The sequence below is a fragment of the Stigmatopora argus genome, chromosome 10, assembly GCF_051989625.1.
Source record: "Stigmatopora argus isolate UIUO_Sarg chromosome 10, RoL_Sarg_1.0, whole genome shotgun sequence".
In the NCBI taxonomy this organism is placed as follows: Eukaryota; Metazoa; Chordata; class Actinopteri; order Syngnathiformes; family Syngnathidae; genus Stigmatopora; species Stigmatopora argus.
The window spans coordinates 7,411,178-7,430,004 of NC_135396.1; the positions used below are offsets into that span (position 1 = coordinate 7,411,178).

Sequence of the window (18,827 nt, forward strand, 5' to 3'; positions counted from 1 at the left end):
TTAGGAGGGAAAAAAGATATTGCTTGATAATGTGATCTGTCAGACACCTCAATCACTTCATCATTGAAAGTAGACTCTTTGATGGAGGCAGCTATAAATGCTTATAGTCAAGTTAATTGTCTGTGCAATCTCCAGCACACAGAACTGTCAGGGCGTTTAACGTCTACATAATCTGTAGTATCAGGAAGCAATTGTCCCATGGATTTTTCAAACCACGCATACACTATATTTCCATGTTTCTATTCTGTTGCTTAAATAGTAATGTGATACTACTGGACACAGGGCTTTCCGCATTTCTTTCCAAAATGGTGTCTAATTCTGCTGAATTTTACGATTACTTCTATTTTGAAATCCTAAGAGTACCAGTTTTCAAAATCAGATCTGCCCTAAATTTGATTGCTTTTCAAGTCAAGGCACACCCTCCTCATTCTGAAAACAATCTATATTTATGGTTTGAGACCATGACCATTCAAGACAAGTCTGCTTTGGATTTGCGGTACAAAGACGACTGAAATGAATATGAAAAAGTCTATCACATATTATATGAAAACTGATCTACTCAAACTTTTTTGGCGTGACTTCTGACAGATGACAAAAAAATAGTTTCCTTTCAGTGGAATCAGATTGGTAAACTCTTTGTGCATGCATGTGTGTTTTGGAGTTTGTGAGTAAGCTCATTGTGCGTGCTTTTGTGGGATGCCCTGCCTCCAGGGATAGAAATCAATGTGTCACGTAATTGCTTGAGTGACCTTTGCTGATAAGAAACCGTAGCCTTTTGAAATCTCTATCTGTCTCCGTCACTTTGGCCATCTTCACCTCTCAACGCGTGTGTTCACTCTGTCACATGCTCTAACATCATTATACTCAAGCACACAAACTTTCTGCTTGCATACACATTTTGATTAACAGCATGTCCACTTAATCTCAAATTTACCTTCACTGTATTTTACCAGGCCTAAGAGGTTCCTGTGACCTTCAAAATTGAATATATAAAATATGGTGAAACTATATTATCAGGGTCAGCTGGTCGAAAAATGCTTCACGGGGCAGCTATGAACTTTTTTTAAAAAAAGTGTTATCCTTGCAATAGCATATATTGTAGTTTTAAAAGGTAAAATTTGCTTGTCCAACACCCCCCACGACCAAAGTCATAATATGGGAAAAAATGAGGGAATTATTGAAAAGGTCAGGTAAACATGACAAAAGTTGAAGGTTATATCTCGGTCATGACTGTGTGATAATCTCTTAACTGTTGCTCTCATCGGTCCTTTTCTTAATCCTCTCTTCCCATCTGTTTTCCATGCTATTTTTTTCATCATGCAGCGCTGCATTTGTAAGACACAGCATCTGGGTGTGGTGTAAAAGCTCTCCCCTGTGGTGTTTGGTCAGTTCCTGAAATGTGAAAATGGAAGACACGAGATAAATGGGTTGATTTGCCATTCTAGGTGGTTGCTCTCTTGAGATTTAAAATACTTAACGACTTACCAAAAGGTCATCCATTGCTTTTAAATTTTAGTACAGATTGACAAATACTTGCTTCCTGGTCAGAAGCAGCTGTGTCGGCCCTGTTTTGCGAACCCTTAATGATGATGGCTTTATTGTGAGTCCTTAAGTATAAACATAATCCTAAAAATCATAATCATGCAAGTTAGCATCTATATTTATATGGACAGTGGCCAGAACATTTGACCACTTTAAGGCTGTTTTGTTTTGTTTTTGAATGTAAAATCCATTAGCAATTGGGAAAATAAGAGTTGACTCATGCAGTTTGCACCTTATCAAACTAGTGGTAGCAGCTCATAACGTGCCATACAGAAACCCATTCATGTTGGATGTGGGAGGAGAATTACCGGAGGCAGAAAGTGTTCATGGCTATTTTGGCCATGAAGGCATAAGTCCAAAATAGAAGGTTGTTCTATTTCAGAGCGGCAAACTCTAACGTCATAAAGTGGTCCCAATAGAGGAAGTGTAGTTATCTCCTGTTATTTTGGCGAACGGACACCTACAAGTCATGGCAGAGGAGGCCCTCATGAATACACTTTCATTAAGTTACCCCAGCGCAAATGGGCTTTCACACCTCTTTCTGTTTAGCGAAACGGTACCTTGAATCCCACTGAGTGGATTTTTTTGTTCCTGAATTCAAATTGTAGCAGTAACTAGAAGAGCCCTTTTTACAGCTGCTTTTAGTCTTCTTTTCCTCTTCAAAATGAAAAAAAAACTGAAAGAAAGAAGGGAATTTGTTATTGTGACTATCCTTGCCGTATAACCGCTCTTCACTTAAGGCCACGGCTATGTTAGCAATACAGGGTTTCATTCCTTTTGCCATCACATATATTGCATGTTTTTGAGGTACCCTTTCACACTGAGCTTTTATTCTAAAGTGTCTTTACAGTTACGAAGAAAGGAGACTCTTCTACTCCACGAAATATTTTCTGGAGGTAATTTCCTCTCAAGTATCCTTTTCATTGGTCTAGTGTTGAACGGCATAATGAATACGGCTTTATTTCCTTGCAGGATGTGTTGGCATAGTAAGTACACCTTGAACAATGCAACCACTAACACTTGACTTGAATAACACGCATGCGCTCTCACTCGCATTTCACTTCAGGGCATGGACACGCTGCACTTTTACGCTCATGAAAAGCATCAGACACACTTAAGCAGTACGTGCAACAGGACACATGGCAAAAGGCTTTATACTACCCCTCAAAAATGTCTTTTTTGTCTCTGCAAAATGTACTGCATGGTTTTACTTGCACAGCAAATAATTGACACATAACTTGATCATGTAAAATTCCTATGCCATGAATTACATACAAACAACAATTTCAATAAATTATTACAGCGATATAAATGATGATGATGATCTTTATAACTTCCAGACTACTGAGGGACTGTGCGGTAACCTCAGTCTCAGTCTGCAGAAGGTCCCCACATTGTGGACTTCCTGTGTGTGGCTCCAGTTTTTTTACCTAGTTCTACAATGTCTTGTGTGTCTTGTGTCTGTCTTGCTACTGCAACCAAGAAATTTCCCAAATACGGGATGAAATAAAATTCTAACCTAACCTAACCTAAAAATAAAACATCACTTTCAGGTACACTGTCACTGCTGTATTGTGTTAAAACCTTAATTTATCAAATACATATTTATGCTATTCACACTTTTAGTAATGCCTTTGTATGACAATGCCAAATACTATTTAAAGCCTTGTGCTGTGTTACTTAGTTACTCTGGTTGCGTATGCAATATTTGTGTCATTGCACCAATAGTTGATATTTTCTAGTAGATATAACTATCAACACGAGTTCTGCAAACCCATCAGAACAAACTGCACAACAGCAACTCAAATTCCCAAGGCAACAATGGCTTGCCAGCAAAATCAAGCAGATACAAGGACCCAAAAGTGTCCACTTTGACCAAATGTGCACACACTGGTGGCTTTGTTCTGAGCGACTGCTTTAATCTTTAATGTGTTTTGGTAGCTGGTGGCTACTGCTGTTTGGTCCTCAAGATTGCCTCAGACTCTACTAGTGTCACACTACAGAGGTCAGTCCAATAACTTAACTCTCATGGGCTGACATACACAAGCCGCATCAGGCCAATGACACACATAAGGGCACAGCGACATGAGTATTGACTGTGCACAGCAGTACTCATACCAGCAGATACTGTACATCCAAGACATTGTCATTTCCAGTGACCTACACTGTAATGAACACAGTTTTGAATGGGTCACGTGTGGGCGTGCAGTTATAAAAACGGGATGGACCCGATCTCAAGGGAAACCGGGAGGCCAGGAACGGTGGTATACTCATATAGTTTCATTAAAGAGACCAAGACAAAGGGCAAACAATTACAGGGAATCCAAAAATAAAAAAAACTGACGCAAAAGCCGGAGAATAAAATATATCCTGGACGCACACCTAATACTGACGTGAAATGGACAAGGACGCAATAAGAAATGAACAAACAAAGTGGACTTAAATACAAAGAGATGGGTGACACATAAGTTGTATATCTACAACTCTTAGACCTTGTTTTCAGCCTTCATACTCTGACTCAATCTCTCACTCATCTTTCTGTCTTCATTTTTCTTCTCAAACTTTTTTTTAACCCATTTTTACTGGCCTGATACATTATTCACATCCTCCCCGCTACCTTCAAATTTCGGGTGGCCATCAGGAAGAAAATTGACAGTCCAAGTCTGCCATTTATCCTCATTTTCTGTCAAACATCTGAGTGATTCCTATTCAGGATGATGGAGTGGGGCGGGTGAATTGGTAGGAAGGGGATGTGTTGGATCAGGAAGCGGGAGGACACCTCGTCTTTATCACTCTCCACCAGATGTCTTTTTACTAGTGTACCTTTTAAACAGGTGAAATCGAGTGTCATCAGGCACCAGAGAAATAAGATTTGCTATGTATTTACAGAAGACGGATGGAAGTGTTTAAATACAACACGAGTCTCCCTCGCCTCAATACTACTTCTAGTTATGAAAAGCACAAGTCCCTGCTTGGGTGATTGTTTACAGAGGGGAAGTGTTTCAGGATGTTCAATTACTAAGTGAATATTATTTTTATCGCTGTATGACACACCTGCTCTACTAGGGAGATGTTTAACACTAAGACTCCTAAAGGTACCATTGTAAGTCTTAGGAGTGACGGAATTACAGACAACTTGCCGCTTGATCATCATGACTAGATACACAAAATTAAAGTGTGCATGGAAAAGTATATTTTAAAAATGCTGGTTTCGAATAACAAAAAGTGATCAAAGTATTTGTTTGATTGCTCATTGAAAATTTCAAGTAATGTAGTGAAACAATGACTTTGACAAGTTTGACAATTTCTGTCTTATTGATTTGATTTGGTGATTCTTAATGATCCCATTTACTTTGATTTGCTTTGTACTTTGTGCTTTTGCTTTGTTGTTCTGTCTTATCACCCTCTGCTACTGTCACAATGAAATTTCCCGAATACGGGATGAATAAAGTTATCCAATCCAAGGAAGTACAGTGCCAATCTGTTAACTACTCTTGTCTTTCGATCTTAGGTAGGGGATGTTTCCTGAAGGGAGTTGAATGCCTTCCCATGCTTGGATGATATTTCTGTATGTATTCAGGCTTCCTCCACCCTTACAAAAAACAAGCAAGTTTGTCTAAATTATCCCTAGGTATTAATGTGAATGATGGTGTGTGTTTATTGTCCTGCGTAAAGTCAGCTCTGCTAGGTTCCAGCGCAACAATAATACAAATTAAGATAAGCGGAAAATTATTAGGTGAACATTAATTTTTGTTTCCTACGGTACACCAGGTTTACAGGGGAGATGGTAAAAACTGAGAGCCCTCAAGGTCCCATTGTAAGTGTTACAACTGGTTTTCCTGCTTGATTTTGAAATTATTTATGTTCTGTTTACTACTTAATTCCGCGCTAATGTTATTTGCCAAAGATTTCAATGCATTTTAAGGAAATCAAAACATGTGAGGCGCAGAATTTTTTTGCTGTAGTTTTCAACCTGCTTGCAAGACAGAAATGTGATCATAATTTTGACTTTAAGTAACCTCATCTTAATTTCACCCTTTTTAAAGTGACAACATTGAATCATCGGATTAAACTAATGAATGGGAATATTTTTGGGCAACTTCCTCCAATATTTTACAACTTCCTTGAATAGTCCCACTTTTGGGAGACATTTTAAGACATTTTATGTCTGCAATTTCTGCTGTCATTTCAAGTTTATTATAATAAAAGTTGGTCTTGAATCTTTTCTTTAAAACACATTTAATGGCCACCTCTCACTGTGAAGTGTCCAAGTAATCCAAATGTAAAGCCACATTCCCTAAATGCCACCAGCGAGTTCTATCCAACTGATTGTCTCCTATTTTAATGACATCATCTCTCTCAAGGTTAAAACAGGGTAAGGTGCTCTCAGTGAAACTCACCGTGATGACTAAAAGGTCGTAATTGCCCTAAGTAATAAAGGAGCACAGTCATTTTGCATAGACATATATACGCCCAAGCAGAAAAATAAAAATGCTGCTTCCTTCTTCTATCCACATGAACAGCCATGCATGAAATCAATCACAAATCTTCAAGTCATCCATTAGATTAAAAGAGGTGACTTTTGTCACAATGTCACATCTAATTACTCAAAAGACACTTGGGTGCCTGGGCGACAATCTTTTCCCTGTCTGTGCGTCTGTACATCCATCCATCTGCCAAAAGTCTGAAGACTTAGAACAAAATGTTGCAAGTCATTGATGAATTGTTTCCAAATCACTTGCTTTTTCAGAGTAATATGTACCAATTGATCCCCTATTGGCCTTGCTAGTGTTGTATTTACTCTGCAGATATGTTCAATTTATTAGAAAGCTACAAGCATCAGACATCCACAAATATGCAGGAAATAGATCAATATTCATGCAAATCACTGACGACCGTGCATTTTCTAGTAGCGCCTTCTATCGGAATCAATCCAACCCTCAAAAACAATTTTATGGCTAAAAAATCTCTACTGCAGCTACAGCTGCCACACGTAAAAAATCATCAATAATAACCTCGTACAATTGAAATATTATTTAGGAATATAGCCATATTTAAATCAACACAAAATTATATTTGCTTGTGCAGCTCGCTCCAGATACAGTTTGTTAGCTCTGGCTAATCCACTCTATCACTAGCCAATCATAGTTGGTGAAAGCGATGATGTATCCCTACGCCTGCGAGAAGGCAATGACATATCCCTACGCCTGCGACAAGGCATTGTGGTGTTGCCAACTCGAAATCTGATTGGTTAAAGCAACAGTCTTATCGATGCTTGTTTAATGCAGTAGAGCCTGCAGAACTGATTGTGAAGGCCTTGAGGGCAGATTTCTGACCCTGGCAATAAATAATGGCTGAAATGTGATTGGTTAAATGCTTCAATATGAAAACACACATCTGGAAGCAGTGCAACCAGGGGGGAAAGCAATGAAAGGAAGCTAACAGACAATTTGGAATTATTTAATAAGTATTGATGGACAAAATATAATATAGATATTTCTTAGGCCAGCAGAGAAGGCCTTGAAGGCCCTGACGGCCCGCCACTGATGCAAATATAGTCACATGTACACAGTTACGTGTTTTGAGGGAGATGGACAAAGCTGCATTTGCACAGAGCAATACAACATTTCTTAAGTGTAGAAGGGCAAAGAAACCACATATGGTAAAGACAGTCACAATTAAAAGTATCCACAATTCATTAAAAACATACATACAGCAAGTTTGTATAATTTTCATGTATTTTTTTCCTTAGTCTATGAATTTTTGTGCTCCTTCTTATATTAAGCATCATGTGGACCTTAAAGTTAAACCTCTACCAAGTGATAGTCAATTAAATTTACAGTAAAATGAAATTATTCACATTATTAGTGCAATTAAATATATAAGAACGCATATAACAAAGTTAGCACATGAATGAAGTAACGTGATAAGATTGAATATATCCCCATTAATCATTGTTGTCCAATAAAAATTGGAACTGTTAAAATTCAAATCAAACAATAGAACCTTTTTTGAAAGGAGGACTTTCAAATAATGTACACCGTCTGGAAAAGGCGAGGTAGACGCCACAAAATGTCCTCCTTAAATGTATAATCTCACACTCTGGTCATAATTCTTCCCTTTCCCAAATGTCTGTTCACTCTGTGATGAGGCCAGCCCTTCCATGGTGATGAGGCAGACAGAGGGTGATTAAAGTGGAGTCTCAAACGGTGGGAAAACTGACCTCAATCAGAGACATTCCGCCAGGAGAACATCCAACTTCTTTTTTGTCCCTCCATCCATTCCTCCAACTGACTATCATCTGCATTTCTTTATTCTTTCTGACCTACACTGTCACCATGTCGGTGCTTCCCATCTCTCATCTCCCTCCATGTCAGTCTCCACTCTCATTTCTCATATTTCCATATCCACTCATGATCAGTGTCATTTCATTGTTGCCTCTATTGTTGGGGGATTCTAATTTATTTCATCTGGAGATTTCCATTTTGCTTTGAGAAAATAAACTTGAAAGGAAATGCTACAAACAAGGTTTACTATTATTCCTAAAATGTTGTTGCTTTGAGATTAAAAAAAAAAAATCTCTTTGTAATTGCAAGGCTTGGTTTGTTTTCTATTTCACTTCATACATTACGACAAGCCGCCGTTAACGCTAAATGCTGTCTTTCATTTTCAATCAATCCGTTCAGTAACTTTTTAATCATCTTTTTTAGGTGAACCTGCCTATCATCCCGTTTTGTTCTCAGAGTGAACAGAATAGGTGGAAGGGTAGTTCGCACATCCGCCTCACAGTTCTGAGATCAAGGTTTTATCCTGGACTTTGGTCCGGTTTCCCTGTACGCATTCGGTATGTTCTCCCTATGTCTGCGTGGTTTTCCCAGGGTACTTGTTTGGGACGACGATCACTCCAAATCAAACAAGGCCAGACCATAGTAATTTGCGATACACTCCAGCCCCCCTCAACCCTCGTGAGATAAGCGACTCGGCAAGTAAATGAATGAATGAATTAAGTAGATAAGTATAATATAATCATTAAACTACAGATGTTATTGTGGTTCCGTGGGAGCTCTTGATTTCGTGGTGATAACAAGTACAAGGCAGCCTTATTATATTTATTCTCATTATGAAGCATTCAATTACCGCAGCACCAAAGTCATTTTAGTATCTCTGCTGAGCCGGAAGTGATCCAATCACACTGGCCCAATTTCCAATGATATTTAAATTATTTTATGCGTGGATGGACTGGCCAATTGACAATGAAGCATTTTCTTCCCTGTGCATGACTATTTTTTTTTGTAAAGCACACTTTGTTAGCATACTGTATACATATGGATATGGCCTTGAGTTATTTGATTTGATTTGAGTATCATTCAGTGCTTTATCTACAGTCTGCTAGTTACCAGTATTTTATTCTTTTCTATGTGCAATCAAGGAACTTTCTTGTTCTACATCTACAATGCAATCACAATAAGAGCTGAAAGTTAAAAATACAGGCAGGTCATTAATTACTAAACATTATTTGTGACTTGAGGACTTTTTAGTCACTGGAGAAAATTTAAAAGCGTCATCAGTAGCCTTGGTCTCTGACTGGCTCTTTACATTTTTGAGTGATTTCATGTTTATAACCCACAAGTGCCACAACTAGTCAGTCCCCCAATATCAGATTTTCCCAATTTCTATGTTTTTCTGCTCATGGCGATTTCCTTTCACTGAATGTCATTAGTGACTGCATCTGGCGTGAAAGTGTTTCCAATTATCAAATGCTTCTTTAGGTGTGTTTTTTCCCCCCAATCAAGCATTACTTTCCGTGAATAAGCATTACGGAAAATGAATGCATTAATTGCTTCCCGTTAATATATTTATCAGGAACATCTGGCTACTTGCTTGGCACAGATGCAAATTGTCTTCGAGCGTTTCTTTGTGGTGAAAAATAATTTAAAAAAAACTACTCACACACACATTGTTTTTAAATTAATTATAATTACATTTTACCTACACAAAGGAATATTAATTAAAAACAATACTCAGGCAGTCATAATGATTTTGCTAAAAACATCACAAAAGAGCGTACCTATCAAATCTGGGGCGCTCCAACTTTTTTTGCTCAAGATCTACCTTCAAGCAGTCATCATTGCATGAGCCAATATAGTCAGCCCTCGCTGCTTTGTAATTCATGTTTTTCGGCTTCAATGCATTGTGAGGTTCTAAAATTATTCGTTTTATGCGTTTTTTTTCATATTGAGGTGCGAAAGATTATGTTTTGCAGCCTGTGAAACATAACTCCAAGGCATAAGGTGCGTGATTGGTTCCACTTTCTCACCCGACTGAATGATTTACTGTCTCAAAATGTTCTCTATCGCTGTGGAAAAGGAATCAGCTCTACAATTTGAACACAACATCCAATATTTCCCGAGATTGGGCATTGATTATTCACTTTTTTTTAGGAATAAAAATGTTTTAGGTTTCTTTGGGTTTATTTGAAGTGAAATTTAATAAGAAAAGGGAGTACCATAATTCATGTTGTCGTCATTGTTAATGTCCAAAGGCAGAATGGAAAGTCTTCTCCAAATAAATATTAAGTTGGACTCAGACACTGGCACTCCACATAATAGTGAAACCATGATCCACACGGACTGAAATTGGAGTAGTATCTATTACCAGCTCCTGTAAATTAAAGAAACGGGAAAACTTAAAGAATGTGACCATATTTGCTCGATATCTCATTGTCCTCACTGAAGTGAAAGACGCATATTAAAAACTGTTGTGAGAACATTATCTGCATAATCTGTTAGCATTTGTCATTTAAATTTAGACAGAACATGTTTATTTTAGCTGTTTAAAATGTGGAAAGCATGTTAAAAAAGTGTATATTATGTAAGAATAAGAACATTTTGTTTCCGATCTATCAGTTGTCGTATCCTCTTAACCTCCCTCCCACTGTATGTTTATTTATTTATTTGAACGTACATTATTTGAATTACTCACCTGAGTGTCAGCATTATACTGAGGTGTCAGATCATGTTCTGTTCCAGCCACATCTGTCAGCGTTACCACTGCGATGTTAGTGCTCTCCAACCCCCACACCTTTACTATTCCAAGAATCAAATGGTCAGCTGCAAACAAGCCATTGTGCAGCGATTTGCATGACAAGGTGTTCTAGAATTGAAAAAAAAGGTAATAAGGGAATTGTGTGTAGTTTCATAATAAGCCATAAACATTCAATTTCTTTAGGGTGGACTCATTTTTCTGGAAGTAACCTTTCAAATGTACCAATCACTACTTATGGCGATTCTATGAATTTTGGTATGGAGGAATTTGTAACAGTGATGATAGAATTAACAGGGCATGTACTCCGTTTCTGAACTCACCGATTCTACAACAAATGAAGTCTGTAGATATTGTCCTTTTTCAACTGTGTCTGTGGGGAGAGGTTTAAATACAGTATGAGTTAAAGAATACAAATAATTACAAACAGGAATTTAAGCTAAGCATATCCAACCTAAAAAGTAGTATATTTACAATGTTGTAGCAAACCTAACCAAGACAGTCCCAATGAATGAAGGAATATTTTCAAACAAGCATGGTTCTTGCGAGCCCCGTGCATACCTATTCCATCACCATCATCCCAGAAGAATGATCCTTGAGCAGTCCCATTGTCACTCAGAGCAATGATCAGTCCCAAAGGATTCTTTCGGCTGAAGATAAATGCCGGTCAGGGTTGTAACAGTGAATGACACCTGCTATATTTATACATATTTTTGCTGACAGTGAAACACCTGAGCTCCACTGCACTCACAATGAAATCTCTGTGTCACTTTTTAACTTTCTCAAGCTTGCAACGACCCTTTGAACAATTCAGATCAACCTGGGTTGGGGACTCATAATGAGTTTTTATATGCTTGTGAACATTTTTTTTACTTACTGATAATCAGGCGCATACTTTCTTAGGAAATACATGACATAATTGAGCCTTATTTGGTAAAAATGATGATCATGCACACTACAAATGAATAGGAAATGCATATGTGATTCCAGTTGACTGTAGGCGCAAGATGGAATACACTCTAAACCGGTCTCTAGTCGGGTATAGCGGTGATGCAATTTTTTTGTGATTCATAAAAAATGCTGTACTATTTCAATACACATTTACTGTCTAATACAGGGGTGGGCAAACCGGTCCTCGAGGGCCGCTGTGGGTGCAGGTTTTTGTTGCAACCGATCCAGCAAAAACACTTTAACCAATGAGATTTCTGCAGAAAACGAAGCACCTGACTGCAATCCACTGATTGCACTCGTAGGACACCAGATTGGTGAAAAGGTGTCATTTTTATGGGTTGGAATGAAAACCTGCACCCACTGCGGCCCTTTGTGGAATAGTTTGCCCATCCCTGGTCTAATATCTCATAGCTACTCAAACAACAAGTGAACATTTTCCTCCATTAAATGGGTCAATGCATCATGCCACAACATTCTCTAATCTAATCAAGTAACTCTTGCCTTCACTCTTCAGAGAGGTTCACATATACACTTGAATGCACTCATGTACACTGTAGCAACGGATTTACTATCTATCCATTTACCTGTAGTATGTTGTGTTCTCTGGTTTTTGCCAAGGTAAAATGTAGCCTCCTCTGACATGTAGATTGATTTGGTCCATCGGTGCAGGCATTAAGACCATTTTGCCACGCATTTTGATATCTTTGCCCTAAATAAAAGATTGACAGTAACATCTATAAATGGGTATGATTTTATTTCTGCTACCACTATTTCTTTTCACTAGTAAAGGTAGGTTTTATTTGGATGGTTTAGACCAAAAATGCATTGCAACTGTTGTGCCATGCTTTTTAGATTTGAGAGGATAGAAACAGCAGGACAACAATGTTTGTTTACTTTTGAATCTATTATTTTTCTTTTTTTGCTCTACGCTCTTAAGTTAACCTTAAAGCTCACCATTTTATGGGTTCAGTGTGCATGTGTTAAGTTTTATAGCCATTTCTCTTAAATGGCATTGTTGGAGTGAGAAACCGGTTTAAAAGGTCTGTCACTAATTGATATCTCTTTCTACCTAATGCATTACATTACCACTGTGCAGTAAATTAGTTTCAATTGAGATAGTAAAATTGTACTTCTCCACTTAAACAAAACTATATTAAATGTGTTGATACAACACGCCACAATAATTGGAAAAAACAACAACCTCTATATGCATTTATATACGTATATACACTATTTTGATCTAATTGTGGATTAGATATTACTGTATGTACATATGATCCAATTCAATAACAAATGCTTAAAGTGCCTTTTACAATACCACGGTTACAAACGCTATGGACTCACCGTGTGAAAGTCATACCAGCGTGCATCAGGAACATAGGCTTGTATTTGTGTGACTCCCTGCCAACAAGGTCAGAGTTAGGTGAGGTATTGAAAATGAAATATCCCAAAAAGAAGCCGACAAAATAATGCAATGTTACAGGTAAAAATAGAACAATAATATACATTAAAAGTATCGCCGCTTTGTTTAATATAAACTGAAATTGTATCGTTATGTAGCCAATACATTTCTGTTCACTAGCAATTTCACCAAAGACTTTTTCTTTTCACATAAAATGGACCAAGGAATAAAGAGAACTCATTTCATTGGGATTTCTTGGGTCAAGCCGTTTTACTATGTTCATATGCGTGAAAATGTTTGAATCACAATACTATAAAAAGAATTCAAATGTTAAAGTTTGTTTGTGTATACCGGGTCAAGGGCAGGGCTGATAAGAAGTGCAGGTCCCCAGAGAAATTGTTTGTAAATATCCCAGGTAGTTTTATCATTCACAAACCTGTGAAAAAGTACATGAAAAACACGTTTAAAAACATGTTTCAATTCCAACACCATATCTGTTGCTATTACTTTTTTTTCTTCATTTTGCTTCACGAAATTCATGGACAAAATGAGTGGGCTTCCGTGCACTTACTCATGCAGTAGTGGTCTGACGACTGTGTTTCCTTTGGTATGAGCATCATACATGAGCGTATACAGGTATGGCAGGAGTGTGTAACGGATGTTGAGGACGTTTTTGGATACCTCAGCAAAGTTTGAGTCCCAGGCAACAGGATCTTGTCTCTGAAAACAACACACATTTTTAAGAACTACTCATACATCTAGAAATAATGAATGTATTGATGTTTTCCCACTCTTGTGGTTTGAACGGAAGATGAAATACTACCCTTCAGAAATCTGATTATAACACCACAATCGCATGTTAAACCTGAGAAATATAAGACAGTAAAACTTTATACCATAATAGTATATCATATAACCACAATAGGAGAACCACCAACTTCAAAGAATGCCAAAGTTGTGCCCCAAAGTTTCTTCTTTTTATCTCTGCTTCTTTTTCACCTGTTGCATAAGTGTCTTGATTTGTTCCAACCTTTTCATTCCAAGCTTTATACTCGGATCATGGTAATATTATACATAAATGTAATTCTATTTGCAAGCCATTACAGAACTAATGGAGTAATGGGGTTGATGTGTATTGGTAGGGTGTTTGTGTTGTGTAGTGGCGTTTGGATCACCTTGAGAATTCAATTAAGTCTCCACCTCCAATACACACATACATACACACACGCACACTTGGGCAAACACAAACTGTCCTGTCGAGTACTTCAGACTCTATTGCAGAGAAATTTTGCCTCGTGGGATCGATCCGTGGACAGCCTTATTGAATTTCTTAGATGTGTTCCAAAGCTCTTAAAGGTCACTGCAAGAATGAATGCCACCAACACAGCACCACCGAACCGCTGTGCCTCTCTTTAAAGGCGAATGCGTGTTTGCACATGCGGCATGCAGCTCTGTATTTTTATTTTTTGGGCAAATATTTCTCTGCAAGCGAAAATCAGCGTTTCTTAAGATCCTCTGGCTTTCAAGTTTTCATCATTTCATCGACCTATGCCTGATTGCGGTGTACATCGAAAATGGAACACCAAAGCTAGACAGCAATCTACTTTTCAACCTGATATTTGTTCAGTTTTTGAAAAGAGTTTTTAAGTGAGTTGACCAAATTCATAAAATTCACAGGTAATGTTCTTATCCATTTTCAAAAACATTTGAATTTTTTAATTTGTTTTAATTTTTATTATTATGATTATTGGTTGAGGCAGCAGTGCAATTTAATTACAAATGTTACATGAGCTAGCTTCTGGATATTTTACAGCAGGATTGCAAAGATTCATTTCTATAATTCGAATGAGAGTCCATTCAGTTGTAGTTGTAAAATACAGATATTCCTCCCAACATGGAATCCTTGCACTAGTTTTCTCTGATGGAAAGCTAGGCTTTAAGCATTCTTTTGGGAGTTTACTCACCCGGTTGCCTTTGCCGTTATGGTTACGTGAATATGGATAGAAGGCACCCAGTTGCATCCAGCGAAGACACATCTCATACTGAGCTTTACCAAAGAAGCCACATATGTCTGCTCCAGTCTAAAAAGAGATCCAGTGAATGAAAAAAAGGAGACAAAAAGGAAAAATAAATGTGCAAAAAAAATGAAAATATCACTGAGCATGAATAAATACTGTATATGGACATATTTAGAAATGTATGAGCAGCAAGATGTCTCTTTTTCATCATAGAGTGTGACACCATTTAGAACTGATTACTGATAGGTGAATCATGGTGGGACATATGTGAGAATATCTAAATAGACATGTGGGCTTCCGGGTTTTAATTTAAGCTAAGGCCAAATGTGCATAATTTCTCAATGATTGCATGAATTCTTAAATACACAGACTCTATTTTCCACATTCCAAATCCATGCATGTTATTATACATTTCTTTATTTTTTTATTATGCTCCTGGTGGACATGCCAGCTGCATTCATCCACCACAGTCAAAACAAAAAAGGAGTGATACCATGCATAGGTATAATATGACATATTTTTACTAGTTTAACTAAGATCTCTTCATTTGGGTTTACAGAAACCGGATTGGTTGGAGACCTCATCCATCCTAAGATTAAACAAGACCTACCAAAATTGGAACATAGCACGAGAATGGTTAAAGTGTTGACCTATTTATTTTCTTTTTTTTTTAGGTTGACTGACAGCATTAGAATCTCTGCATCTTGTTGCAATAACAAGCTGTACAAGATGTCCTTTGATCAAAGTGTCCAACAAAATGAAATAACATCACTGAGGCTATCTAATCTACTTACAGCAGACAAGGTCACATCAATAAGATTATGTCTGTGTCAAAAAGGAAGAATTCGATGATGATACTTACATAAGGGATACCAAACAGACTGAACTCCATCATGCCTGCAAGACAGGAAAATATTGAGAGTTTTTATTCCAGTAAATTCGAAGTATTGCTTTTCTCACAAGGTGTTAGGTTAGAATGATTAGCCTATTGGTGAACCCATCACAAGGGTAGGGTGTTCTGGTTGGGTGTTCTACCCTAGTGTGAACTGAATGTCATCATAGTTTGATAATGATCTAATGATGGCAAGCATTTGTACATACCAATGATGGATTTATATAATTGGTCCCAATTGGCACTGTTGTCACCCAGCCAATGTCCAGCCCATTTTCCACTCGAGGGGTAAGTGGACCTGGTCACCACTATACCTCGTTTATCGGTGACATTTAGTAGGGCACTGGATGCAGAATAAGAAAAAAAAACCATTAATCATTTAAATATTACTTTATACAAGTTAGGCAATAAAGAGGCCCAAAAAAAACATTATTCTAAATTTACTGTAAGTCCATTGTGGGACGGATTGAAATGCCAAAGGCCCCATTTGAGTGTTTTGAAACAATGTAAACGTTTTTAAAAAATCAACCCAGAAGCATTTTGCTGTAATATTGCTTTTCTCTGTAAAATAGTGTCTCATCTATGCAGTATTATAATTAAAATAGTCGCAGAAATTAATTGTGAACCAATTGTACATATGCAACAATGAAAAATGACAATAACAATTAAACATTAAATGTATTGATATTGTTTCGGAGGGTTCCGTGTTCCATTGAATCTAACTGTGTGGTAACAAATGATATATCTCACTCATATGTAGGCTTCGTTTGAGACCAGCCGTAAAGGCTGTGGACATCATAGTGTCTGACTGCCGTTCCATCGCTGAGTATCTGTTCACTGTTCATGCAGAGTGTCTTATGATTTAAGCCAAGATGTTTGGATTCTAAGGCTATAAAGACAAAGACATAAAAACAAAGGCAGTGGGAAATTTGTTTTTGCATGATAATGTATCCATTCATTCAGCTTTCTTGCCCCTTAGAAAATGTAATAATGTCAAGCAGAACAAATGCTGTTGTGCATGTCCTACCTGGCATATATGGAGGATTCTCAAGTAGAGGGTCACCAAGGCAATTCCCTCCTACCGTACCGTGTACAAAACTGGCAGGCTCATTCATGTCCTAGAGATGAGGATGGTGAAATATTTGAATTTCATTAAATTTCCAAAACAAATGGAGAAAATGGGCAGAATCAAGAAAGGCAAATAATCTTGCGGGTCACTCACGATCCAGAGGCCATCAAATTTCACAACAATTTGATAAAAATCCCTGATTTCTTGTTGCCACCATTTGGCTGTCACATCACGAAAGAAGTCAGGGAAGGCAGTGAAAGCCCTGTATTGCTGCAAAGATTGTGTTCCATCAGAAAATTGCTGTTTTCTTTGAACATTTGACTAGACGCGAGTAACTAACTATGTAATATTATCAAAAATACATAGCAGAGCAGAACCTCCTAACAAAAAAACTCCCGGAAATTAAATTTACAGCATCCCCAGGTCTTTGGTTGAAATGAAATTAGACTGAGACCATGAAATTACTGCAAACTATTGGTATTAGATTCCATCTATCACTTTCTAGACATGTGCACAGTAAACAACTCAGTTTCCTTCAAGTTGCTTGTTCCCTTTCAAACTTAGCTTGTTAGAAGAAATGAATGATGGAAAATGATTATGACACATAGTATAATCAGATACTTCAGCTCCCCTCTTTCAATTGTACCTGCCTGTCACATCAAAGAGAATGTAGGAATGGACAGGAACTAAGAATTGGTGCTTGTTTGTTGTTTATTTTATATCATGTGTTCTGCTGCTGTTATGCAAGCACAAATATATTAACTTTATTATAGAGTCTCGATGATGTCCTCAAATTAGACACGTTGAATGGAGATTAATGACAGTATTTTTATCTGTACTGATGATCATATTTTGGTTGAAGGTGCTTTTTTATTGGTTATAATTCTTTCTAGAGGACATAATACTAGTGTCTAATGAAGATCATGTTCCTAAGATGTTTTAAAAAGTGGACAATCTGGAGAATGAAATGGATTGTTTATGACTTTGGATGTTGTGAAATCGCCGGTGCATTTAGCGTTCTGTTTTTGTTATACCTCTACTTGATCATCCCAGTCCAGAGATTCGTCGACTATGATATTTGGGAAATCTGGCCAAACCTGCAAGGTAAAGATGGCAATGACAACTATTCAAGCATAGTGTGCATAAGCATATTGGTACTTTTGTGTCTTATATTTGTTTGGCTATTCACGCCACATTACCTTCCCCCACACAATGTCATCACTGAGGTTTTTGGGCCATTTAATGAAGACATCAGCAGCATTTCCCCCCTCAAAGGCAGGGTAATGAGTCTCATTGCCTGAAATAGCTGGATCCTGGAGTTTAAAAAGGCAACAGTATGTAAGGAGCTGCAAAAGTAGGACTACAACAGGGGTAGAATTAAAAGAAAAAAAGTGAATAATTTTTTGGGAAATATTTTTTTGTGTTTTTAACTACTGTATGCCTATTTCCCCCCCCCCCCCCCCGTGTTTTAAAAAATGTTCCTTTACTTCTGAACTTAAAAATCTAAACTAAACTAACATGATTGGTTCCCAAGATCATTTTATGTTTACCATTAGGCTGTTTGATGATATTAAATAGGATTTAAAAAAAAAGAATTGATACCAGGATGAAGATGAACCTCATGCCCTCTTTTCTCATTCTATCAACAAGGGTGGGTAGTCCATAAAACTCAGGGTCAAGGACAAAGTCAAGCTGTCGATGCATGTAATCGATGTCAGCATACTGCACATCCTGTAGATTTCAGTCAAAACAATAATAAACAAGATTCACCTTTACACTCATTCCAAAATGCTTATTATATAGTCATCTTTGGCATAATAAACCTTGATGAAATGAAATCTAAAAAATAAAATACAAAATTATGGTTACTGGCACTGCACATACTTCTTATTTTATCTTCTGAAAAGGTTG

At 37.4% G+C, this 18,827-nt stretch overlaps 1 protein-coding gene across 6 annotated transcripts in view; it reads right to left on the reverse strand.

Moving 5' to 3' along the window:
• The window catches only part of si (sucrase-isomaltase), a 61,795-nt gene that overhangs the window by 15,043 nt on the left and 27,925 nt on the right, over positions 1 to 18,827 (reverse strand). For all 6 annotated transcript variants that reach the window (XM_077611114.1, XM_077611112.1, XM_077611117.1 and 3 more), the window contains 17 exons: positions 18,519 to 18,647; positions 18,116 to 18,229; positions 17,951 to 18,013; positions 17,070 to 17,186; positions 16,875 to 16,965; positions 16,598 to 16,736; positions 16,057 to 16,190; positions 15,818 to 15,852; positions 14,902 to 15,018; positions 13,509 to 13,657; positions 13,289 to 13,373; positions 12,880 to 12,936; positions 12,120 to 12,244; positions 11,146 to 11,234; positions 10,908 to 10,957; positions 10,525 to 10,695; positions 10,049 to 10,203 (listed from right to left, as the gene is read on the reverse strand). In XM_077611114.1, the coding sequence (XP_077467240.1) occupies positions 10,126 to 10,203; positions 10,525 to 10,695; positions 10,908 to 10,957; positions 11,146 to 11,234; positions 12,120 to 12,244; positions 12,880 to 12,936; positions 13,289 to 13,373; positions 13,509 to 13,657; positions 14,902 to 15,018; positions 15,818 to 15,852; positions 16,057 to 16,190; positions 16,598 to 16,736; positions 16,875 to 16,965; positions 17,070 to 17,186; positions 17,951 to 18,013; positions 18,116 to 18,229; positions 18,519 to 18,647 (1,743 nt within the window). In that variant the 3' untranslated portion in view covers positions 10,049 to 10,125. The remainder of the gene's footprint in view (positions 1 to 10,048; positions 10,204 to 10,524; positions 10,696 to 10,907; positions 10,958 to 11,145; positions 11,235 to 12,119; positions 12,245 to 12,879; positions 12,937 to 13,288; positions 13,374 to 13,508; positions 13,658 to 14,901; positions 15,019 to 15,817; positions 15,853 to 16,056; positions 16,191 to 16,597; positions 16,737 to 16,874; positions 16,966 to 17,069; positions 17,187 to 17,950; positions 18,014 to 18,115; positions 18,230 to 18,518; positions 18,648 to 18,827) is intronic.